Source organism: Pantherophis guttatus, chromosome 3, assembly GCF_059756535.1.
Source record: "Pantherophis guttatus breed Tessera chromosome 3, ASM5975653v1, whole genome shotgun sequence".
Lineage (NCBI taxonomy): Eukaryota > Metazoa > Chordata > Lepidosauria > Squamata > Colubridae > Pantherophis > Pantherophis guttatus.
Genome location: NC_142065.1, coordinates 147073754 through 147101183, shown reverse-complemented (window position 1 = coordinate 147101183; position 27430 = coordinate 147073754). Strand labels below are relative to the sequence as shown.

The following is a 27430-nucleotide window of genomic DNA, read 5'->3' as shown; positions in this document are numbered from 1 at the left end:
GCCTTCATACTTTTGTATATTTTATACAAAGTCAGCTTATTGCCCCCACAAACTGGGTCCTCATTTAACCTACCTTAGAAAGGATGGAAGGCTGAGTCAACCTTGAGCCTGGTAAGATTCGAACCTGCAGAAATTGCAGGCAGCTGTGTTAATATTTGATATATATCTGTCATGGAGGGAAGAAATATACATATACAAAAAATACATTTGAACTAAGTTGCCTTTTCATAGTGTGAAAGTATTATAAAAGACCACATTTTTTATTTTTGTCTATTATTTTAACCCCAATGTCTCCTTTCAATACCCAAGAAAGAAAAACCCTGACTCCATTTTCATAGAGAAAAGTACTTTTACTGAGTATGAACTGAATGCAACCAAAGAAAAGCAAGGTCTGAGGCAAAAGGCATGAAAATTACATATAGAAAGCATCCCCAAAACTCTTCCCCTAACCGTCCAGCGAAAATTATCCAATCCACATTTCCCCAGGGGTCATGTGGGGTGCAACGTCCGATGGTGCCATCCTCCTGCTGTGCCACGTCGGTCGACCTTGAGTTGTTATCAGCTTCAAAGAAAATGCTGAAGAAAATTTTCTCTGCTCTTCTCCACCAGCTCACTTCCCCCCTCCCAGACATTCCAATAGCTCCCCCCTCCCCCCGTTACAATGGCAGCCGAGCAAGCAAGTAAAGAAAAAGCGAAGGCTGACACAATGCTTCTTGCTTCTTCCTTGATACCAGTCACGGTAAATGCCTGTCCTTGGCCTCCTTGTGATTTGGCCATTTTAAAGATTTTGCATAAAGTGTTGAAATGTGCATACCACTGCACCATATAATAATGTCAGAGTAAGAAGATTTATAATGGCTTAAAATGCATAAAATGCACATAGGCAGTTATAAAGAAGTGGGCCTTAGTACCAGAGCACAAATTAGAGTATGAGAAATACCACACAAGTGATTATGTGTATGGCTACCAGCTGGAAGCTTCACCAAGGTAGAACTTTAATTCACTTTGGCTTTTTCTCCCTGCCTTCTACCTGAACTTGTAATTTACCTGAATCCCACCTGCACTGAAATATAATTGAGAATGGCCCTTGCCTGTTCTATTACTTCGTGTGCCATAGTTAACATTAAATTGCCTTTCTGAAATTGCAGCCTCACTAGCTCTAAAGCAATAAAACACAATTTTTGCTTTGCTGCTAAAGAAAAGGAAAAGCAAAAAAAAAAAAAAAAAAAGGAAAAGAAAAGAAAAGAAAAGAAAGAAAGGAAAAAGAAAAGAAAACCTGGGGAATCATGACATTATTATTGTTACTGTTTAAAAACAACAATGCCTTTCCTCATGTAATGAAGCTTGACTTTTTGGAAACTAATGATGAGAAAATGGCGGTAACAGTGTCTGTTGTTCTTCCCGGAGGTAAATCTCCCACTTGGGCAGGAAGCATTGCTGTTACAGGTATGTGCATTAATGTAACGCATGTGGGCCTGAGCACCGTGCCAAAGCTATTGCTTCATTTGGTTGCTGCTGTTGTGTAATTAACTCTCTGACTCAGATAAATCTTTCCCTTTGAGTGAAAGTCATCCAGGGCCACTCCTGGAGTCAGTGTGACTGCAAAGGCGCCCCTCCCGTATTGCACACCTGCTACTCATCAGTTAGCGGTTGATAACATCTGTCCTGTTCTCTCTTCACTGGAAATGTGAAGCATCTCTCTGTCACCGCATGTTCATCATGCCAAGTCAATGGACACTCCAGAAATAAAAATTGTTTATTTCTTGGTTATCAGCATATTGTCTGCACCCCTTCCTGGTAGGGTGGGGAGGAAGGGCAAAAAGAAAAAAAAAAGGAGAAGAATCCCCCTCCAAGGCAATAGCAATCTAACTAAAACAACCTGTTGGTCTTGACTTAGCTATGTCTGGAAGGCATTCTTTATTAATCCTGGCTCCTTTTCTCTAGGAAACGTTTCCCCAAAACATATTTACCTGCAGTTATATTGCACTTGCACTCCCAGGCACAAAAAAATTTCTCTATCTATAAATAACTTATTTCGTCTATATGTTTTTGACTTTCCCCATGAGAATTAGACATGGGTCTGCCCTGTAGGAAAAACTTAGAAATGTATTTCAAATTATGCAATGTTTCTAGTTCACAGTACAGTTTGTTGGATTCGAGTTTTACGAAGCTCCTGCCAGCCATAAATTTTCTGGGAGTTTTTCCAAGTCATTTTCAAACACTGTTTCTGTTTCTTTTCATAGCATTTAGTTCTTATGCGGCTGGTTCATCTTATATAGTTTTGTCAGATTTGCAGACATAATAGACATTTAGTTATCTAAAGTATTGCCTAGAGGTGTCTTACTTTAGCTTCTTTAGTCTCTAAATATTCTATTGATCTTTCTCTGTGACTCTTGTACATTTAATTCATCTCCAAAATGAGCACATCTCATTCTTCCAAATACACTTGTCCTTTTTCCCCCGCTTGGCTGATAGAAATTCAGTCTATAGGTAGCATGTAAAATTCCACCTGTCCAATTAATAGTTAAAATGCCTCTCAGCTTCAAAGTATAACTGACTGCAGCTGTTTAGAAGTCTGGCTTTTTTAAGTGACAAAGGCTGATCATCCTTTATATAGCTTTAGTTAGGAACCCATTTGATTCCTTAAAAAAATGGGAATGACCTATGAGGTTAAGTTAAGAAAAAAGAGTGACAGCCACTTACTATACACCTTGAGCCCGCACTAAAGTTCCCATCATGAAGGAAACCTGTGCGTCACCATTGCTATAGAAACCAAAGTAGGGATACAGTTTCAGAAAGGATTGTGAAGCGATGAACTGCAGCTCAGGTACGACTTTTCCCCCACCCCCATTCATACTTAAAAACATAAAACACCCACATCAACCCTTTTCATTAATCTATTCATAATTTTGTTACAGCTCCATAGCTTTATAAAGGGGCATTTATTTATGGATGTGCTCATGGGGCTTCTTATGGAGAAAAAAACTAATGACTAGAGTTAATGAGGTTGATTATTTAAAACACAGGTGAAACAGCGATGTGTGTAAATTCACACACCATGCTGAAAGAGATTGGTAATCACAAAGATATTTCCAACAGGAATAATTGATCAAAAGCTGAAAGACTTGGTTAAGCGTTGTAGCTTTGGGGCAGATCATTCTACCTGCCTAGTGGTAGAAAAACTGTTGGTTCAACAGACTACTGCTGTATCCAGAGGCCTGCTGAGTTTGTACAGGCAGGGTGGAAATGAGAAAATGAGAAAAGAATGGCAATCTATCAATCTGTCTATCTGCCCTTCCTTCCTTCCTTCCTTCCTTCCTTCCTTCCTTCCTTCCTTCCTTCCTTCCTTCCTTCCTTCCTTCCTTCCTGATCTGTTATTATTTACCACATACATGTATATCGGGGTGGGTTCTACTTACCTTTACTACCAGTTCGCAATGGGATCTGCGATTCTGCGCATGCACAGATCATCCATGATGACATCTGGGTGGGTGGGTGGAGCCTCCCGCCGCTTTTACTACCGGTTCGCAAGAACTGGACCGAACCGGAACAACCCACCACTGATGTATATGTGAAAACTATGTGAGATCCTGTGATCATTGGACTATTAAGCATTCTTACCTCTTGCCTTATTAGCAGACCATAAAAATTTGGGATTTTTAATCAAACTTAACATCTCCTTAAACTTGATTTTTAAATCCCAGCTTTTTATCTTCTGATGGCTTTGTCAGTCACCTGGAAATGTTCAAGATGCTGAAACTAAATTGCAGTTTTCTGGGCCTCACACTAGGGTTCAGCTAGTTTGAATTACCAAGAAGCTGATATTGTATTTGCCAAAAAATTATGTGTTAAAAATAGACAGGGATTATTTGAAGGAGAATATTTTGTAGCTCAGGGTTGAACTGGGGATCCTTGATGCTCTCTGAGCTTGGTTGTTTTTTTCAGATGTCTCTTTACCCAAATTAGGTAACATCTTCAGTGCTAGTAAGGAATGACGTTTGTCTTCAATTTATATTCCAGTGGTTTGCCCTCTCAATGTTGGTGGAAGTGGTCTTGGAGGTTCTTTGATTGGGCTAGCTTGTTTGGAGTTTCTCAATTGCTTACTTCTTGATTGTTGGTCTGATGTTAATCTTGGTGTTAATCTATGCTCATCTGGGTCTTGATTCCTGGTGGAAGGTGTTTTGGTGTTTTGTTCCCTTTTTGGCTTCTTGATTGTCTCTGTTGGTACTCTTTTGCACAGCATGTAAATGTTGTTTATGTCTATGTGTCTATTGATGGCAAATTTGTCAGAGTGTCAGGCTTCCAGGAATTCTCTCAGCTTGGTCTAAGGTGGTCACAATTTCCCAGTTGAAACTATGGTTAAGTCTGTCCATATGTTGAGAAATTAAAGTGTTCATACGTCTTCATGTCAAAAATTATTTAAAATGTTGCGATAGGCTATTTACACTGTGAGGGAATATGGTAATATTGACAATTATTTTAAGAAAAGTTGTGTTTTTAAAAAATCTACATGGGATCATGTTTAGGATCTTGAAAGTTTTGGAAAAGGTGAAAGACTTTGCTTCCAGGATTTGGTTTGATTTGATATATATCTTCTGAACTATTGCTTATTCCATAAGGAATAAGTTAGTTCTGGAATACTTATGAACACCTTAAAACTGTACAATAATGCTATTAAGGCTCTGATTTTGAGTAACCAACTGATATAAGGGAAAAGAGGCTGCAAGTTATTTCTTTGTATTTTAATCTTATCACTGGAGTTTCTGTATTTTTACACAATAGGAGTAAAAGTAGAAAAATGGCAATATTTGCTTTTTTGGTTTAGTGGTTAAGTCATCAGGCTAAAAAGTAAAAGACCATGAATTCAAGTTCTACCTTAACCCTGAAAGCCACTTGGGTGATTTTGGGCCAGTCTCTATCTCAGTTCAACTTATCTTACAAGGTTGTTATGAGGGGAAAAGGAGAACAAAGGTGTTTGCTGCCTTGAATTATTTGTAAAAGTAATAAAAGATGGAATATAAAATAATTTTTAAAAAAATAAAAAAGGAGAAGAATGAAAAGAGGAATGAAAAGGCAGTTATGTAAACTCAGCTTAGCCCCCCAAAAGAGGAAAAAATGATAAAGAAACTCAAACTAACCCACCTTGCTTCTCTTTGGTGTAAAATCAGGAAGAGAGTGCCAGTCTTTCAAGATTTTGTTATTGTACCCTAAACAGTCCCTATAAGTCTATTGTCTGGCCTGGGCTACCGCAGAGAGATGACAAATTGTCAGGAAAAAACACTGCTACCTGAATCGTGCTAAGACCTTTCCTGTATAGTGCTGGAAAGAAAGAATGGGAACTGCAATATTTTTTTTTAATATTTAAATTTTTTCCTTATATGTTTGAATTAGCATTCTATTTATGTGGCTTTAAAGATGGGAGGTCAGCCTCTTGAGTCAATGTTCAGTGTTCATATCTTCTTCCTGTGTTGTCCAGTCATCCTTCTGACAAGAGTTCTGAGTTAATATAAACTTTTCCATAAAGAATAGTCTTATTTTTGAAGTTCATGAATGGATGTACAAGATCTTACTCCCTATCATGAAAGACCCTCGGGCTAGGCTGCTAATGGTCAATATATATTCATTTTCATTACTCTTGCTAACTAAGCTATTAAAGTGAAGAAAAAAAATCCTTTTTGGCAGTCTAATGGCTAATTTACAAAATACTACAATTTTAAGTTCTGGATTGTCTGATTCTGGAAAATATGCAATCAGATAGAATTACCTTCAGAATATGAATTAACAAATAAAATTTGAAATACAACTCTTTGTACTGTAAATTATAAATTAATTTATAAAGGATATAAAGGCAAAGATATCTCTTTTTACATATGTACTTTGAAAGACATGTAAAGTGTAAATATATGTTTCTTTTATTCTTAAATTAAAATTTTCAGTTTCCATTTATTACTTAACGAATAGATTTTTTTTTTCAATGAATTCTACCTGAATAAATCCTTTTTCTTCAAAGGTAGCATTTGGTGTAAGTTAATCATGTATTTTTGTTCTCATGGTTGCACAGGATTCTGTGTTGTGGTGAGGCACAAATAGGTGATATACATACCTTGCATATTGTAGTAACTTGTAGTAACAAAAAGTGGCTTAAACTGTTGATTTGCATGAGGAGGCATAGTTTATCAGATCATACCTAATAATTAACGCACCCCACCCATGCTTTAATCATCTTCAGCTTGAATGGGGTGTTCGTCATTAGCCTAATGTTCATCTTGTCAACTAACGTCAGCTTAGTTTGCTAACTTTTAGGAATAATTCAGCTCTGTTATCTCATAGGCCTCTTATCAGTAATGGGATCTTATATGTTAATTTTCCCCTCTTATTCAAATAGATGTTAGTCATGAGAACAGACTTAGTCTTATGTTTACATCTCAGTTGCAGAAACCTCCAGGGCTGGGGATTGTGATATACAAAAACCTGCAAACTTTGTTTGTATGTAAATGTTTGTCTTCAAAATGTTTTCAAAATGTCCGTTATTTGGAGTCATATAAAACATGGATGGAGAACTTATAACCTAATGGCTCAGAGATGGTCTCCAGGAATTTCCTGATCAGGCCTTACCATCTACTTAGCTGAACCTTTTCATAGCAGTTAAGCTGAAGAAGTCTCACACTAACATTAAATGCTTTGAGGGAATCTTTTCATCTCTAGATGGCAAATCCTAAATTTAAGTTTTTCCTTCTTAAATAGTACGTACAGTAAACACTCACATGGAGAGAGAGACACACAGAGAGACAGAGAGACAGAGAGAGAAATTTAACATTGTCTTCTATGTTGTGGAACTACATTTACATGTAGGTATGGGTGTTGCTATTATGTATGCAAATAAATATCTGTGAATGGCTACTCACTTTTGGGTTTGGTCTTGGGAAAGGTATTATGATGGAAAGGTTCCCATTTCTTATAAAAGATATTAATAATTGTAGATCCAACAACCAAGGCCAAGTGAACTTTAGAACTGTATTCTGACTTTTTAAAAAAGGATCTGTCTAACATATTGGGGATTTAATGTTTTTTCCCCCCAAAAGCAGCAATGTGTTCTAAAGAAATGTTAATACAGTATATGCAGTGCTATTATGAATTTTAGTTGTTAGCTTCCACTGCTTTGGATTTGTAGTAAAAGCAACTTGAGTGCATAGCCAGCTAGGAACTTTTCAAGAGGGCCACCGTTTTCTCTACATATTAAGGAAAGTGAAGAAAAGAAAAAGAAATCCTTAATGCACAGATTAAATACCTTGCAGATTTAAGACTCCATTCTAAATCCATAGGGTAACTCACATGAGAAATAGGTCTTCCATACAAGGTGGACATATATACTTATTTATTAAATTTTTATCCTGGCTTTATTGTTTGATAAGTAACTCACTTATATAAGTCTAAGTTAGGCATAATACCAAAGAATATACATCTAATTGGATCCAGACTTGCCCATCTGTGAATGGAAGAGCATTTCTGTTTCTAATGTGAACTGGTAATGGTATTTGGGATGACCTTGGGAGACAGGAGGAAGAGCTGCACCATACATAACCATCATGTAAAAGTTACTCAGCCCATAGATGTTAAAGGGGTGTGGGAAGCATGTCAGAAGCAGTCCTCCCTTATTTGGGGGAGAGTAAAAGGGAGGTAGGGATGCGGTGGCTCAGTGGCTAAGACACTGATCTTGTCGATCAAAAGGTTGGCAGTTCAGTGGTTCGAATCCCTAGTGCCACGTAACGGGGTGAATTCCTATTACTTGTCCCAGCTTCTGCCAACCTAGCAGTTTGAAAGCACGTAAAAATGCAAGTAGAAAAAATAGGGACCACCTTTGGTGGGAAGGTAACAGCGTTCCGTGGGCCTTTGGTGTTTAGTCATGCCGGCCACATGACCACGGAGACGTCTTCGGACAGTGCTGGCTCTTCGGCTTTGAAACAGAGATGAGCACCGACCCCTAGAGTTGGGAATGACTAGCACATATGTGTGAGGGGAACCTTTACCTTTACCTTTAAAAGGGAGGGAGGAGATACTTTCAGATTTTCAAGATTCTATTACCTAAACCTTACAATAAAGGTAGTGTTAGTATTCATAATTTAGGCTTCTTGTCTGACTAACTTAAAGGTTTAACAGATCCAATGGAGATTTTTCATTGAGAAAGGCATCAGGCTGGCAATCTTCTCATATTACCTCTTCCCCTGAAAGTCCCTTGCCAGTATCATGCTGTCCTCAAAAGATTCTCAAATCCTTCAGAATCATATGGGATATAATGTTTGGGATTGCAGAGTAAAGTTAAAACCAGAGAAAATCACCAACTTATTTCCATCGCAATGTTGAGTGCAAATCTGAACCTAAACTATTAGGTGTCAGGATCAAAACAGGAATGTCATAAATGACTTCTGTTTTCTTTAATGACAGAACATTGGGAAAAAAATGCATATTTGAATAATGAAAGGCTACTGTTTTCTGTCTTGGTATTCAGTGGACTAAATGTACTTAATGTTGATACACATAACCAATTAAATTGTGGCTGTAAAGTTTTGTGCTAATGTTCATGCTATTTCGGGTGTCAAAGTAAACAGGGCAATTCCAAAGATGCCATAAAGATCTCATTGATTATAGTCTCTATTCTTAATTAAATATGTCCAACTCAGAATGGTACTTCTGAATCTACAATTATTGAATGTGTGAGACTCAGCTTAATAATATACACGCTGGGATGCAAATATGCTGTTTGGAAGAGCCAAACTAGTAAGACATATTCTTATTATCACCACTGTCAGAAATATTTGTCTTTGTTTCTACTAACGCAACACTGCCACACTGCTTCATGTAAACTGCTGAAGATGTGCTGCATGCAATTTTATAGAGAAGCACAAGAAAATTCCTCAAGCCTCTAAGCGGAGGCAGATGAATAACATGTCTCCAATTTGCTTGCCAAAATAATCTGTCTGTTACCTGATAGCTGTGTTAAGTCTTAAACTCAAAACCAGTCAGAATTGTGAAAGATAAAAGCATAAATATAGGCAGAGATTAGAGTCCAGAATTATTTATGGCAGAAGTCTCTCTTTTAAGTTGGAAAGGTTAGGGACTGATAAAGACTTGATTCTCAAATCCTTCAGAATCGTATGGGATGTAATGTTTGGGATTGCAGAGTAAAGTTAAAATGCCACCCTTTTATATGGAAATTTTGAAAGAGGATTGACTGTGTTGTTATAGTTCTGGACAAAAACATTTCTTGACTCCCTGTAAAACTCAAATAGGATAGCTTGCTTGCTTGCTTATGTATGGCTATATATGCATGGGATTGACATGCTGCTCATTTCCAAAAAGGCTCATTTGAGAATGAGCTAAACCTTGGCCGTCAAACCTGCAGGCTGGATGCGTCACACGCTGGCCACTCCCATGCCCAGTTTAGTGAAGGGTAAAAAGTTGTGATACGTCATGTGACGCCGCCGTGATGATGCAACTTTGACACCCCTGAGCTAAACAGAAAGCTTTGGGGAAAAAATCCCCTCCCAACAGTGACAGTTAATTTCCTAGCCATTGACATACCAAGAAATACAGCCCTACCAACAACACAATGACCCACTGTAAGGATGGCCATCTATACCATTGATCCCCACAAGCTTTCTGGAACAAGCAGGTCCAGAAATTTATTAATTTCTAAGATTACATCTTGTTTTCATGCTTAGTTCCAGGAAACTGATGCAAGATCTAGATCCCTTTAAAGCAGAGGTGGGCAACTATGGCCCTTTTATGACTTGTGGACTTCAATTCCCAGAATTCCTGAACTAATATGGCTGGCTCAGGAATTCTGGGAGTTGAAGTCCACAAGTCATAAAAGGGCCATAGTTGCCCACCCCTGCTTTAAAGAGAGGTATGCAATCCACAATATACAGCCTGGTAGCAATCCCTAATTTCCTCCTGACTTTTTTTTTCTTGACAAAGAAAGAGGTCCCAAGTTTATGCCTTTCAAAGTTTTAAATGTGATTTTGGTTCTTTTTTTCTTTTTAGAAAACAGATGCTTGCAGTGGTGGGATTCAAATAATTTAACAACCGGTTCTCTGACTTAATGACCGGTTGGCTGGGGGTGGCCATGGTGGACATGGACCCCCTTGGGAACAAAAACGGGCCCTGGGGGGGACGCGCCTCCCCACCCCCTGTTTTGGGCCTAGTAAGTCTCCCTGCAGCCTCCTGGGAGCAAAAATGAGTCATGGGGGGGATGCACTGCACTCCCCCATGCTGCGTCTTGGGCCTAGTAGACCTCTCTGCAGCCTCCTGGGAGCAAAAATGGGCCGGGGGGGCCTACGCCAGAACCCCCCCATGCCCAATTTTGGGTCTAGTAGGCCTCCCTGAAGCCTCCTTGGAGCGAAAACAGGCCATGGGAGGTCGCTGCACCCCCTGCACCCCATTTCGTGCCTAGTAGACCTCCCTGCAGCCTCCTGGGAGCAAAAATGGGCCACTTGGAGACTCCTGGAAGGAGCAGGGTGGAGTGGGGCGGGGCCACCCAGCAATTTAACTACCGGTTCACGAACCATCCCAAACCAGCTGAATCCCACCACTGGATGTTTGGATTTGAAAATCAAGATAAAATATTATATGTGAATGTACAAAAGCAGAATATGTTAAATTTTCAGATAGCCTAGCATACTTAAAGCAGAAGAGAATGCATCTCTTTCCATATCTAGAAAAAACATTCTTGGCTTATTTAGTTCAGAACTTCTGCCTTTCACATGATGCCTGGCTATTCCTGCCACTTTATGCTATGATCTGCAGTTTCTAAAAATATTTCCCTTCCTACAAAAGGAACAGCCCCACCCTATAAAAAAAGCTTGCCCAATTCCATTGTACAAGGCAGAGTTTTATAACTGGTGGACTACTGTATTTTTGGATCAGTCAGCAATAAATAAGGCAGATAGTAGGATGGCACTTTGTCTCAATGGCTTTTTGTACATATTGTCTTTTTTGGTCTTTCACTTAGAATGGATTAAGAGAACTACCATATTTTACTGTGTATAAGATGATACTTTTTCTTAAAAAATATTTACCTAAAAATGGAGGTGCATCTTACGGGGGGCCGAGAAGAGAACTGCAATTGCAAGACTGCCGATACCTTATCTCTGCAAACTAGCCTCACAAGCAAAACTCCCGATTGCAGAGACAAACTAAAAGGTTTCCTCCAATCACGAGCCTTATGTAACTGACGTCAGCTGATGCTGAGGAGAGTGTGTAGCCAGTGCCCAGATGTGACATGGAGCAATAATGTTGGAGTGTTCTGAGCCCATAAAAATATCAGAAAACAAAAAAGTAAATACCTCTACCAGTAAGCAAATGTCTTACTCTGCAAAATAAATGTCTTCTATTTAGTGTTTAAAATATTGATTTCTGAATTTTGGGTAAGAAAAGGGGGGGGCATCCTATATAAGGGAGCATCTTATAGATGGAAAAATACAGTATGTTGCTACATTCAGGTTTTGGAAAATGAATTTGTTATTTGAAATAGTATATTTTTCTATTGCAGGTTGCTTATAGAAGGATACCCTTTTAAATGCTGTCCAGGACCCTTCAGGAAGCAGATATAAGCAGAATATATTACCTGAACAAAACTTCGTAGTTATTCAAAAATTTGAGATATAGTGATATAATGGGAATTAAGTACCCAAGATTGCCTGTGACTGCCTTCTGAACAGTTAATATTTTAAAGTTGTTTTACCTATGATTACATATTTTCACACATTTTTTTATTTTTATTTTTTTAAATACAGAATTGCTTGTTTGTTGTGTTACGATCATTATGTTGCTATTTTAGACCACATGGGTCTGTATTCCTTGAAAATGTAGAAAGTGATTTTTGAACTTTTTAATATTTTTCCTTTTCAGAATAAAAATGGGCAACCCTTAGGATTTACATTGTAGGAATGAGTCCTGTTAGATGCAATGTGACAGAATATGAATTGCCTATCTTTTACCTTACAGTTTAACTCTTATTATGAGGTACATGATCGCTGAAATGAATATCTATTGTATACTGCAATATTCTAAGGTGCATTGAGATGCCCACAAGGAAAAAGGTAAAGAAATTAAATTATACATCAAAAGTGTAGTTAGGAAAGAAATAAGTGAAATAAATCAATGAATGAACTTGGAATACAGTGGTTAATTTAAATCAAATATGGATTTCAGTACATCTGTAAACAATAAAAGCTTTGGCCCAGCCAAACATTTTAAATGTTTACTTTTGTTTTCAATCATATTAATAATAAAACTAAGTCTGTATAGTACACATGGCAGGCATTGGAGACAGCAGAATAGAAGACACAGAACTAGAGCAAATAATAAACTACAAAGATTTGCAAATAGAAAGTCTATACCAGGAGTGCCAAACACGCATCGTCACAGCGTCGTCACGTGACATATCGTGACTTTTTCCCCCTTTGCTAAACTGGGCATGGACGTGGCCAGCGCGTGATGCATCTGGACCCCGGGCTGTGAGTTTGACATCCCTGGTCTATAGCTATGGTGTGACTTAGGCTTACTGAGTCATTACAAGACACAATTAGTCCCAAAAAACCCCTATTTTATTATAACAGCTGAGAATTACGTTTATTCCCAGCTGAGTCCCAATTAGTTGCAAAACAAGTCCTTCGGAAGAAGTCCTTCAGGATAATCACCAACCTTTATCTTCTTTGACACGTTGCCAAAGGCCTTACTTAGCAAAGCCCCACGAAGTTCAGAAACAAACAAGAGATGCCAACTGGAAACAGAGTTAGCAACGTTGCTTTCCTGCAAAAGGCCCAAGTGCCTTTGTTTTTCTTTTAAGCCTTATGGGAGGGGCCAATCATCTCCTGGACTTACTCCCGAGTCGTCCCTTTTGCTTTAGCTGCTCTTGCCTTCTGGAAGCTCTGCGCATGCATGCACTAGGAACAGGTTCCTCCTGTTCCTTTGCCTCTCTGCTGTCTGACTCTGGCGGCTCTGGAGTCCGTGCATCACTCTCAGATGGCCCTGGCCCCATCTCTGTCTCCGATGCAGAGCCCTCATCTGGGCCTTCCCCAGACTCCAGAACTGGCCCATGTTCCTCCCCAGCCTCCTCATTGTCCGACTCCGCTGCCAGATCCGCATGCTGCTGGCAGACCACAACAAGCTGTAACAAAAGAAAGCAAAGATAGCACCAATAGTGATAGGCACTTTGGTGCAATCCCAAAACATCTGGAGTACCACTTGAACCACATCCGCATTGACAAAATCATTGCCAATCAATTGGAAAAAGCAGCTTTACTTGGAACAGTTTACATCCTGCAATTATACCTTTAACACCTTCAAACAACAATATTCCCTATGCTTGGTACTTGGGAAGGACTCAAGAGGGGGACAAAAATGCCAAATCGAGGCTAAACATCTGGCTACCAGTGTAGTTGTGCTGTCTTGGGACACTGAGGTATCACGTGTCCTGCAAAAGGAAGATAGGTCCTCCTTTTTCTCCTCATGTCTTCTGTCAGGCAGGCCTAGCCTTAAAAACAAACATTGTCTGGTCTTTTGAGTATCTAACAAGCTTATCTCTTCCAGAACAGCTTTTATCTGTGGAGCTGGGCTTCCCTAAAAATGCTAATGGCAAGTTAACAAGCTTCACTCTGTGACTTTAATGAGTTGATTAGAACCTTTGGCCTGTTTATGCTGCTGCCTGAAATTGACAAAACCTTAAATCAGTTACTCGCTGAAGACTTTTACCTCTTAATTTCTCTAGCACATTCCTTCAATTCAGGGGGAAAAAAAGTCTGTCTGATGCTAGAAAAAATAATGTCATATGCATCTAGGCCTAAATAGGCCTTTTTTTTTTGCAGGTATTTTTTGTTGTGCATACCAGGAAACTTAAACAGTTTGTGTCCTCGGTCCCCCCCATTTGTCCTTCTCTCCAATTGTCAGTGTCCTTTGCCTGTTCAGCTATCTAGTAATCCTATGCTGAGTTAATTTTTCTTCTCTTTGACTGGCATGTTAAATGTGCCCCAGAGATGGGAGCCCAGAAGTGTGAAGTTGTTTAACAGCAGCACCATCTGATTTGTCGGTGTTAAACTCTGGTGCATAAGCAGCGCTGTGAATGTAGCAATTCCATTGCTCTATAAAATTTAACTTCCCTGCTTCCGTTCCCTTGGTGCAGCAGAACACTGTTTATGTTTGGCTGGGGATAATCAGACATATGCAGTGATAAAATACACATTTAAAAGAGCTAGTCCCTCTTTTATGAATACTTGTTTGTTATATTAGTGAACTTCAGCATTAGAGTCATTTCTTATTCTGTAACACAGTATATTATATGGAGAATATTTGCACTGGAATTTTTAATCCTCCAGGGAACATTTTTGGCAAAATTAATATATTCTAGCTTTAAAATCAAACCTCTGCTAAATAATTATAAACAGCTACTTATTTGTAATAAACTATTCTTGTGAATTAAATCCACAAAGAACGAACTAGGCCAGAGAGGCAGTCCTACGGCATGCGTGTCAAAGGTGAAATGCTGCAACATTTTGTGCGCTATACCAGCATTCACCTCTCATGCAACTTCTGGAGGGTCGGAAGACTGTACAAGAGCATGCCTCATTGTCACATGATTTTCAGAGGCTTTGGAGGCCACCTGAGAATGACTTCCAGAGCCTCTTAAAAAATACATGGTGTCTGGACCCTCCAGAGATTGTGTGAGAAGGCCTCTCGCGTTGGCCTCCAGGGACTCTGAAAACCTTGCAGAATGAGTCTTCTTTCATGTGGTTTTTGGAGGCTGCAGAGACTGAAGAATAGCATTCTCCAAAGCATCTTCAAGAAGCAAGAAGGTAGGCCTTAGGGGCCAGTCGAAAGAAAATACCACCTGAAGGTAATGTCTATGGAGATTCTCAGACACCCAGGTTATGGTTGTCCCAAAAGTGCTTTTTTCAAGAGGCAACTGGTCTTTCTGGTTTTTCTTTGAAGATGTTTCACTTCTCATCCAAGAAGCTTCTTATTTTTTTTTTGCAATCATTTTTTTATTTTAAAACAAAAATAAAACATAAAAACATCATCATTCCCAACAGTTACAGACAGTATATCGATCGGTTTGCATCCTTTTGTGCTCCCTCCTCTCTTCAAAATATCACTATCTTCAGCTCTTGAAAAAGCACTTTTGGGACACTGAAGTAGCAGATCCTGGGCATCACACACACGTTTAGACTGTACTTTTTAAAATAAATGGATATGTAAAGAATTATTTCTCTTTTGTTTGGGTTTGTTTGTGCATGTGAGAGAAACATGCCAGCAGAATCAAATTAGGCATTTTCTGAATTTGTAATGTACCGAGCCCAAAAGTTCTGCTATCCCTGATCTAGAAAAAGGTATATTTAAGTTCTAGTAGTTTCAACAAAGAAAAATAATGTAAACTTACTGTGGGAGAAAGAACTATACAATGGAGCTCTTGTTCGATCCTATTTGCAACTTACAAGTTTTCTCTCCCTTCTCAAGATGAGGTTTGTTTTATCTACTGAAGCAAGACCATAGAGGACTTTATGTCAGAGTTTGTTGCAAAAATCAAATCCAGAAAGCACACACAGGCAGACTGATGCAGCAGGATTCAACTTCTTTATATACATAATAAAACATGAAGTAAATTTACAATACCAATAGCAGATTCTTCCAATGTAGCAGTTACAAGCAAAACACAAGCAGAGTACAGCAGACAGACAAGTTTGCAGCTTCAGAGCTCAGAGCTTAATACAGAGACACGCCCAGGCTCCTTCCAGCTTCAGTTTCAATTCAGCAGAGCAGACCTCATTGGCTGACCTAGTTGCTATGCCTATTCATTGGCTGACCTTGTTACCATGTCTTCCCAGTCATGAATATTTTGACACTTTAGTTTCCAAATACTTTATGACGGGTTTGGAAAGCCAGATCTGGCGCACATGGGCATGTTCAGTAACATTCCATGGGAAGACCCCAATAAACAGGAAACTGGAAGCATTTATAATTCAGCAACAAGGAAATACAAAATTATGAATGTGATTGGTTACAAATTAATGATAAAAATCATTAATTTAAAATAGACTTGAGTTGCTATGTTGTACGCATTAAATGTATGGTTAAATGTTAAATCACCTTCAGCTAGATAGTTCTAACTATTCTTACCAATTTTTGCTTGGCACCTAACCAAACTATTCTTAGGTATATAGTTGTTTCTAGTGCCCACTAAAACATGTATTAACACAGTATTTAAATGACTTAACTTCCTTCACAACCTAGATAAAATGATTAGTTCTTAAGGCATTTAAGGTTAGCTGGACTGGCCTAAACTTTTTAAGGAACACTTTGGGATATAGAATAGAATGGAATAGAATTCTTTATTGACCAAGTATGATTGGACACACAAGGAATTTGTCTTCGGTGCGTAAGTTCTCAGTGTACATAAAAGCTATAAATGATAAAACATGATCATAGTCATCATAAAAATACTTTCATCATAAATCATAAGATACAACCCTTAGTGATAGTCATAGGATACTAAATAAGCAATCAACATAATATCGGATAATAATATATAATAATCTGATATTATCTATAATAATATATAATATAATAATATATATAATATAATATCAGATTATTATATTATTAATATGTGTCATGAGTTTTATATAGTGTTCCTTTATTCATTGTTGCTTAATGTGCTTTTATATTTATTTTTTTACATATCTTGTAAAAATAATTATTTCACCAGTCTTTTCTTATCATACAGAAGAAGACAAGGGTGCAAACCAATTCTTTTATGTCAGGTCACCTTTAAGGGAAATCAAATTTTTAAGAAAGTGACTAACATAAGCTTTTAGTTAAACCTAGAGGCAAATCAGTAACTTGATACTAAAATGTCATTCTGTTGCGTGTTCAGGAGAGTGAAGTGAATAATAGGAGAGAATTAATCCACCCATCCTCAGTCAGGCATCCATCTGGAATGCAATCTTCCAAATTGCTATACATTAAGATTTTGCTAAGGAAGACTACATCAACCAGTCAGGAATTTGAAGGGCATTTTAAGCTACATGCACAACACTTTATTTTAAATGCAACTTGTAATATTATTGGAGCTACAATGCAGGAAAGTCTTTGACAATCAGAAATAACAAAAATAATGTCGATCTTTTATAATGTTATTAATTTTTTTTTAAAAAGATAACTATCAATCTAATACAATCTAATAAAAAGTGAGAAATAAAAAAAAAGAAAAATCAAAGAGAAAGTTAAAAGTGCAAAAAAGGAAAAAAGGAAAAGAAAAAAGAAAGAAAGAAAAAAGATATAAGGAAAGGGCTTCCGATTTTCTTTATAGCAGTTATAAAAATAATTATAAATGTACTTCTTTTTTCTAAAGCTACAACATGCCTCTTTTTTCCCCCTATAATGTATCCTGTCTAATTGTCAAACCATAAATTATATTTTTTTTCTGTTTTCCACAAAATATCCAGAAGGAGTTTCCATAATGTGAATGATCATATAAGCACGTTAAAGGGCACATTATGGTCTTATAGAATGTACAGTAAATTGTGATGGAATGTTTGTCCCAGGCTTGGTAAACCTGAGTATTGCCATTTCTAAGATCAGACATGGAAGATATTGAAGTCTTTCTCTTACCTATAAAATAGAAGTTTTATAGCAATAGGGAAATTTTTATTCAGAGCAATTTGCCTGATATTGTTTCACTTCCAAGAAAATCTCTCTAAAACTACTGAAGTACCCCCAGGATTCTGTGAGATTTTAAATTGATGTTATTAAATGTGACAATTAGAGGGAGGGACTAATTAACGGAATAAAAAGCATACATTTCATTTACAGTGATTAGTATTGTGGCTTTGACTCTCTTCATATCTTCTTTTAAAGAAAGCACAGACAACACTGAAAATAGAATCAATTTATTGCTTTGTCTCTCTTATGGACCAAACCCAGTAATATTGCAGACTTCAGTTTATCCCATAAAGATTCCATAATATCAAATAAAATCAATAATCTTTCTTTTATTAACTATATATCATTTTCCCCCATTTTATTTCACCATACCTACCTGCCAGTTTCATTTTTATTTCCTCTAAAGATGTGCATTTCATATTGCTTAGAAAGGATGTGTTATGAATTCTTTGTGTACAAAACATCCACCTGACTGACTTGGTTATTTCAGTTTATGATAGTATCTTCTTATCCATAGGTATCTTGCAGGAGATACCTGCTCTGTACAAAACCCTTCATATTGGAGTAGGCTAGTTTATGCATGCTGAGGCATATTAAATCCTCTGGGATTCCCGGATTGGTAACTTTACTCTTGAGTTTATGTAATTGATCAGTAGATGGCATCTCATTCTTTTCAGCCATTTCTTATTATTTATGATGTTGCAAACTTTCCAAAGAATGAATGGTAACGGACCTGTTTGGATTAATCAATTAAACTAAATATTATTTAATTTAAATTTTACAACCCAACCCAATTCTAAGTGGTTAATTTCAGCTGTGTGCTAGAATGCTTTTATTAAGCAAGTAGTATGCTTTGCACTGTGAAGAGGTTTGTGCAAAGAAAGCTGCCTGAATTTTAGAACGGATTTCATAAAATTATGCAACTGGAACTGTATATAGATGAGGATACTGAAACCAAATGAAAGATTTTTGAAGATCTAGTGCATTAAGTTATTATGATTACTTTTATTCAGGATAAACATCACGATTGGTTTGATGAGAGTGATGACAAAATTATGCCTTATTTTGACTTCTGACACAAAGCTCATTTTGTCTAGCTGAGTGACAAATGCTTAAGCAAAGAAAGCAGAGAGCCAGTGCATTAAGGAACTAGCTCAGGCAAGACTTTACCGTAAATGAACACTGGGGAACGAATAAAGTTATTCAAGACAAGTGTTAATCAGAAAGATAGGAAATGATGCTTTCACAAAAAAGAATTATGAAAATTGGCCCTAATAGAGTCAAACTCTGTAAAGCCGCAAAAGAATCCATGTCTCCATGTAACAGAAGAAGAAATACATTTCAATTATCACTAATTAATATCGGAGCGAGAAACTCTCATTATTTTCTATAATTTTTCTTACAATCAGATGTAAAAAACAAATTGCTTTACAAATTATTTAAAAAGAAAAAACCATGGATGTAGCATTCCTTTACTTAGAATGTGGCCAAAATATATGTATGAAAGTTTTGTCTTTCATTAAACAATTATCTCTCCTTGGTTTCCTATGTTTCAATTAAATTCAATTATGAGGGAGCACTTTCATTACAGGGGGGCTCCCCCCCGGTAATGGTAATGAGAAGTCCTGTCTTTAAGAAATTATTGAAGAATTCCTGCTAACTCTGATGAAATTTGACCAAATTGCAAAACTAATTTTTCTGCTGACAAATTTCAAACGATCACTTGTGATTGCCCTTATTTGTAGCAATAGACTGTAAAATCCAAATTGAAGTACAATTATCACTAATTTTATCTACTGACAGGAATAATTGTACATTGGGATCAACTTTCTGTTCCTTACCTGCATTGGTATTGTTCATCACCTGTTGTCCTTTTCTGAATTATGAATGGTGGTATATTCTGTGAATGTCATTTCTTACTTAACTCCTAAAGGAGTGATCTTTTGGCAACAAATAAAAACTTCTAATGTATTAAGAGATGGCTTTAACATATTGTTTTTCATGTTTTTGCTTGGTATGAAGCAGGTTTTTATTGCTCTTCTGCATTTGTTTATGATTGTCATTGCATTGTTTATTCTTTGGCTTGGTTTTCATTTGTCAATCATTTTGAGACACCATGTTGAACATAACAATACTATAGCCATAATTGGTAATTCAAAAAGAATGAGAACTCATACAATATTCCTCATATTAAAATATTCAATAATCTGTATTCAGAAAGCATATGAATAGCCTATGATTACATTAGTTAACCTTACAAAGCTTGCTTTATATCAGAACATTGTGTTGGTTCATTCAAGTTTTTTTTTTTAAAAAAAGGAAAACAAAATGGACATAATCTAATGATAATGGACATAATCTAATCTCATTCAAACCAATATGTCAATAAAGATTTAGGCTGAAAGAGCTGAAAAAAGTCCAGAAAAGCAGAAAAACTATTTCCAAATAGTTAGAGCCTTGATGGTACAGTGGTCTAAGCACCCTGTTATTAACACAGCTGCCTGCAATTACTGCTGGTTTGAATCTCTCCAAGGCTCAAGGTTGACTCAGCCTTCCATCCTTTCTAAGGTAGGTAAAATGAGGACCCAGATTGTGGGGGCAATAAGCTGACTTTGTATAAAATATACAAAAGTATGAAGGCTATTGCTTAACGCATTGTAAGCCGCCCTGAGTCTCCGGAGAAGGGCGGGATATAAATCAAATTAAAAAAAAATAGTTATATTTAAATTATTGATTTAGAGTATCTTTGCCTGAGTGATTCTGTTGTATGCCATTATTTTTTCCAAAAATGTAACTCAATCCTTCCTGAGTAGAAAAGTGCATTATGTTTGCAACACAAAGCTGTATACAAATTACTAAATGGTTATTCAGCAGGGAAAAAAAGGGTACAAAAATGGCTAAAGTAGATTTTCAACATGGTACAGGGAAAGCAAAACTTACATTTAAAAGGACCACCTGTGGAGTGAACATATGCCTCCAGCTGCAGTTAGTGATAATGTTGATTTAAATCACAACCCAAACCATTCTCCAGATTCTGCTTTGAATTGTTCACTTAAAGAGAAGCACAGGATTCTATTTTATATTAAGTTATTAGCTCTCTCCAATCTGGTACATGCTAAATAAATGGGAATTCTGGCAGTTGAAGTCTACACACCTTAAAGTTGCCTAAGGTTGAGGAACACTGCTCTAAATGTATTGGATTGAAATATCTAGAACAGGAGTGTCAAACTCGCATCATCACATTGTCGTCATGTGATGTATCGTGACTTTTTACCCCTTCGCTAAACCGGGTGTGGGCATGGCCAACGCGTGACCCATCCGGCCTGACCGAGTTTGACAGCCCTGATCTAGAACATTGGCCGTTCTGATTTAACATTCTTGAAATTGTTACCCAGCACATCTGGGACATCATCAGAATGAGGAAGACTAGCCTACCTAAAACTAGTTAATGACTCATTATAAAGAACCAAGTTTCTTATACAAATACACTCTTGTTAGGAATTAATATTCCTTGGAGTATCATTTATGGACAATGCACATATGTATTTGATGAAGAATTCTTATTCGGGAGGAATGCCTTATCTTCTCAGATGTATTCTTAATCTGGAGAAAGCGAATTCAACAATTCACTGCTGCCCACAGGATGTATTTGTCTAATTTCAGTTTTTCTTCAGCTAATGGTGATTTTTAAATGTTTTTAATGTGGCTAGTTTCTGTCCAATAGTTGCTGCAAAAGATGTTTCAGGCATATCTATTTCAAATATGGTTCTCAGTTAATTAAACAATATAAAATGGATTGGGGGAGTGGGAGCTAACAGTTAACTGCATATGAAATTGCAGATGTCTGTAATTGTTAGCACTAGTGCCATGCAAAAGCTGCCAGACCAGTATATAGAGTCTGTTATAAGGATCCCCTACTTTTTTTTGTTGAGGGGAGTATAATATTTCCCAGTACAGGCTGAAGAATTCCAGCTATTTCTCTTTCCTGGTTGTTCAATGTATAGCAGCTAAATGCAAACTCTTTGCAATGAGTGCATTGATATATGCAGTCAATGTCAAATAGAAAGTACAGTAAAATAACTAGGAGTAATGAGAATGTATAAACAAATGGTTTATGTTGTTTCATACTGACACATATATGACACTAATCCAAGAGCCAATGCCAGAGGCAACTGGAGTATATGTTATGAACTACTTGAGGTATTCCTTCTGGGACTGCTCATATGGCATGATTTCTGTCTCACTGCTTTCAGACTGACTTCACTGATCTATTATGAACTACAGCTATGTTGGAAGAAAGTAGATAATGCAAGGGAACTAGTACCAAAGATTTAGGATTAAGTGTCTTCTACTATTTAAAAAGGCTATTTAAAAAGAAATAGGTTTATAAAATTCACGTGAGAATAAACTAATTTGATGATGCAAGTAATCAAATGCTAATTTTAAATACTATTTCAGCAAATGCATGGTCTTTTGGGAAGCAGTGTTTTGTGGTATGTTTGATCTAAACACTATTTTGGGAGCATATATTGTACAATTTGTGAATTTAAATGGAAATCCCAATAGGGCATTGAATTTGAACTTTAATCGCATTATTAAATTACATTGGATTCTGAGCTTATTTGGACAGAATGTTTTATCGACCTTACAAAAATCATAAAAATAAAGCTAATGCTAATGGAATAATGTCAATATATGAGTACTATGCATGATACAATACAAAGTTATATTCATATACTGTATATTCAAGCCAATCCATATCAGATGAAAACACCACAGATCTTTTCTCCATTGATATTAATAACTCTGGATTGTGCCCATTATAGACTGATAGATAAGTAGAGAGATAGATATAAGATATCTAAACAAACACATGGATTCATACATATAGAATTGTAATTTTCTCCTAATAATAGTGATTTATTTATTACTATATGTATGACAGTCACTTTAGTGGCTCTAAATGGATTACAAAAAATAAAACATACATACATTTCTAAAATTATTTTAAAATTCTAAATCTAATGTTAAAATGAAAGCCTAACACTCCTAAAGCCAACTCTAGTGGCAATTTATACTACAGTATAGTCCTTACCAGAGGAGGAACCTTCCCCCCAAATATGCTGTTGATATTAGATATACTCTGCAAAATAATCTATTGAATACTATAGGAATGAGGAATGCTATACAGAAATATGTGATGCTTCAGCTAATTTTGGGTTAGGATATAAAAGGATTTGTATACAGAACAATCGACTGTAGGGCTTGGAAAGCAATTGGCAGTCAAAGTAGTTTTTTAAAAACAACAACAACAATAACAACAACAACAATAACAACAACAACAACAACACAGGGGTTTCATGATACTCTTAGAGTTACCACTTAACATCATGTCATTACATCTTTGGCCTGCTGCAATGTCCTGACCATCTTCAAAGACTGCCCCATGAAGGCTGTGGTGCAGTAAACCCAGGTAAATCTACAACTGGTTAATCAGCTGAAATTAATACAAGACACCTCCCTCTCCCATTTGCTATCATTGCTATGCAATTGGATGTATTGATGCAGCATCCAGTCCCTTAAATAAGCAACAACTCTGTCTGAATTCGGCTTCATCTTGTTCTCCACATCTAATCTCTGCCTATGGAGATTCGTGAAATATCCACCCCTAAGCTCTCAGGAAAGAAGAAGTATAGTTGTATCTCCTCAGCACACAAATGCAAATGAGCTCCAAAGCTGCAAATGAGTTCTACTAGTAACTTCAGACACATATTAAATAATCTGGGAGACAAGACGGAATCTTTCAGAATAATTTGCAGGGGGATAAGTGAATGTCTCCCAGGATCAACTTCTGATAATGCCCAAAGAGATAGGACACTCCCAACTCCCAGCACATTCTAGCCTGCTAAAAGCACTGACTTGCTTATCCAGATGTTGTGAGGATTAGGTGTTGCATAAGTGAAAGGCAATTTGCCCAACGATTCCTCTATTTTCTTTCCTTCTACACCTCCTGTCTCCTAAAACAGCCTTTTTCATCAGGTTTGAGAGGTTTAGCAGAAATTCTGGGCCATAAATTGTTTTTGTAGATGAAACAATAAATTAATTTCTTCTGCTTCAGTTTGATTAAACATTGCATTCAGAAGAAGGCATCATTGTTCTAATCCTTTTTCCTCAGTCAAAACATTCTAGTTTAAGATATTTGCTCTCAAAAATACCAGTTTTAGGATAACTATATCCTAAATTGTATTACAAATGGAAACAATAGCATTAACTTTAATGGAAATAAATGCCAATTCTTGGGTTTCATCTATTTGTTATCTTATGAGTGACTTCCAAAGCTTATGTTGGCTTAACCTTTATACATTAAGGGACAGAATTTGAGAGTTATTTTTAGGACCAGTGTTTGTTGGTGGATGTGAGCATTTGCCTGCCAATACCATGTACATGAAATGATAACAGCTGTCTATTGAAAATCTGCATTGCTAAATCAGAAAGTAAATTAGGATGAGGTAACATCCATTTATCCACACTTTTTGCCATGTCTTACACGCAGAAACTTTTTGTTATTTTTGTTGATGGAGCCCTAAACTGAAAGCAAGGCATGGAAAAGCAAGTAAGTGATTTCTTTTTTTGCAGGATATTTAAAGTATTTGTTCTCTTTTTAAATGCTAGTTATAAGAATAATAGAGAGGAAAACTGGAAGGCAGGCAGTTTTCCTTTTTCTGTTACTGGGAAAGAGGATGATTAACGAGAGTTGTAGACAATGTAGTAGGAATGGGGGAGGGGGTCATAGAATTTAGACAAAAGTGCCTTCAAGAATTTAGACTTTTCCCAGGGATCTATGGTAAAACCTCAATTGGCCTGTCTACTATTTCTAGTTTTGATTAAATTTATAAACTCAGCGCCAGATATTTTTACGTGGTTTTGTAGCCCAGGGGCGGAATGAGATGGACTCCACTGAAACTGTGAAGCTTGTGAATTTAGGGCAAGGGACAGAGAGAAATAAGTAGTGTAATTGTTTTTGTCGAGTGATTCTAGGACCTCCTCTGTTCTGAATTACACATGGTTCAACTCTTTGACCTAACCAAGTTAGGCAGGGCCTGGTAGATCTCCTAAAGCTGTGCTGAAAGATTCTATCAATGGCACGCTGGAACATTATCTGTTATGTGAGATGTGTGCTAACAACCATATTAAACTACATTAATTACTACCGAGGCCCGATTTGTGGCAGTCTCAACTACATTTAACCCACCATCCTGTGTGTCCCTTACTGTTTGGAAAAGTTGAACCAAAGGACAGCTTGTTGAATCAAATTTAATGGCAGTATTTTGTCATGAATTACCCATTTTAATGCTTATACTATTTTTCTTTCTTATGTTATCAGTGTCATGTTAGCAGTTTGATACTAACTTGAAGTAAAAGCTTAAATGCAGTGATAAAACACCACAACAGAATCAATTGCATATTTGTTGTTCATTTTTAAAAAAATGTTAATTCTTTAATGTTGCTTCTTCAGAAGTTTTTTTTTCAGTAATGTTCTTAAAACATAGTAAACAAGAACATTATGTTACTATTTAGAAACTTTTTGAATGAATTGGAATGCATATTACGCCGAGAAAAAAGGAAATGCTTGTACATTATATTGAATTATATATACCTACATCAAAGGTGGGTTTCAGCAGGTTCTGACCAGTTCTGGAGAACCGGTAGTGGAAATTTTGAGTAGTTCGGAGAACTGGTAGTAAAAATTCTGACTGGCTCCACCCCCATCTATTCTCTGTCTCCCAAGTCCCAGCTGATTGGGAGGAAATGGGGATTTTGCAGTAACCTTCCCCTGGATTGGGGAGGAAATGGGGATTTTGCAGTAACCTTCCCCTGGATTGGGGTGGGAATGGAGATTTTACAGTAACCTTCTCCTGTCACGCCCACCAAGCCATGCCCACCAAGCCACACCCACCAAGCCACGCCCACAGAACCAGTAGTAAGAAAATTTGAAACCACTACATCTATACAAACCAAAACAGAGACATACTCTAAAAGAAATTCTGATATATATGTTGATATTTTATACATATACGTAGTCCTTGACTTACCACAGTTCATTTAGTGACCATTCAAAGTTACAAAAGCACGGAAAAAAGTGACTTTTGATCATTTTTCAAACTTACAATCAGAGGTGGGATTCAAGTAATTTAACAACTGGTTCTCTGTCCTAATGATTTCTTCCAACAACCAGTTTGCCAAACTACTCGGAAAGTTAACAACCGGTTCTCCCGAAGTGGTGCGAACTGGCTGAATCCCACCACTGCTTACAACCATTGCAGCATCCCCATGGTCATGTGATCAAAATTCAGATGCTTGGCAACTGGTTCACATTTATGATGGTTGCTGTGTCCTGTGTTCACCTTTTACGACTTTCTGACAAGCAAAGTCAATGGGAAAGGCAGATTCACTTAACAACTGCGGCAAGAAAGGTCGTAATGTGGGGCAAAACTCACTTAACAAATGCCTCACTTAACAACAGAAATTTTGGGCTCAGTTGTGCTCATAAATCAAGAACTACCTGTATTGGGAAGTAATTCAGACATGTAACATTCTAATGTAAAGTTAATATATTATAATGATATTTGGTATATCACCTGAAGAACTCTGTTCATTGTCTATTCTGCATATTACACTTTTTGATCTTTTTGGTGCACCTTTGAGTCTGTACCTTTGACTCATGGTGACAAATAGAATAGAATAGAATAGAATAGAATAGAATAGAATAGAATAGAATAGAATAGAATAGAACAGAACAGAACAGGACCTGCACATATGGAAACTTCAATTACTATTGAGAATTTTTGCTTTAGTTCTTTTATTATATATTAACTATCCTCCACTTCTCTGATCCACATGTCACTAGTCTTCAACAGTGCTAGCTGCTGAAGATTAGTGACATTTCCAAACCTGACAATATTCTTTAAGGTGGACAAATGCAAATAAACTGCTGCATTTTATTTATTGCTTTTTTACTAGTTGGAACAATCAGGGGTGATCAAAGATTCCAGGTCCACATGCACAAAGGAAAACTTTAGCAAAGCTGGATCAGCAGATTATAAAAATTATATAGTGCACTAATTTAAAATAATTAATTTATACTAGCTCAAAGAAGGGCACATATGTATGATAGGATGAGGCTCCATCCATATTTATCTAGGAAGCATGATTTCTGTTTTATATTTAAATATTTGTTTATTGAAATGAATTAAGAAGCGTCATATCTGTTCCCATGTGTCATTATTTTAATCCAGAGAATATTTTAGGGATTATTACATTCTTAGAATCAATGTCTGGACAATCTGTATCTAATTATCCCATCTATTTTAGCTATGTAAGATTCCAGAGCTACATAAGATTTTAGGAGTTCTGATGTAAAATATAGTTTCCCAATTTTGGGGCATTCTAAAAATTTATAGTGTTGTTTCTTTATGTGTGTTTCTTGCAGACAGATTATTTCTATATTCAATTTTCGTAGATGTGTAAAAATTAGGAAACTATATTTTACATCAGCACAACAACAAAAAAAAGAGAGGAATAGCCTTATATATTAAAGAGTCAATGAATTCTAAACAGATTTATTCTGATGAGGAAGGAAGAATTTTGATGGTGGAAACAACGATCAATCAAAAAAAAAAAAACTCTGATAATAAAAGATTTTAGGAGTTCAGGG

General features: G+C 36.8%; 1 protein-coding gene across 1 annotated transcript in view; it reads left to right on the top strand.

Moving 5' to 3' along the window:
- The first annotated feature begins 761 nt into the window (after nt 1-761).
- Nucleotides 762-27430, top strand: part of LOC117672473 (uncharacterized) — a 201825-nt gene continuing 175156 nt past the window's right edge. The window contains exon 1 of the mRNA XM_087890311.1: nt 762-1446. Coding sequence (XP_087746437.1) covers nt 1287-1446 — 160 coding nt within the window. The 5' untranslated portion in view covers nt 762-1286. The remainder of the gene's footprint in view (nt 1447-27430) is intronic.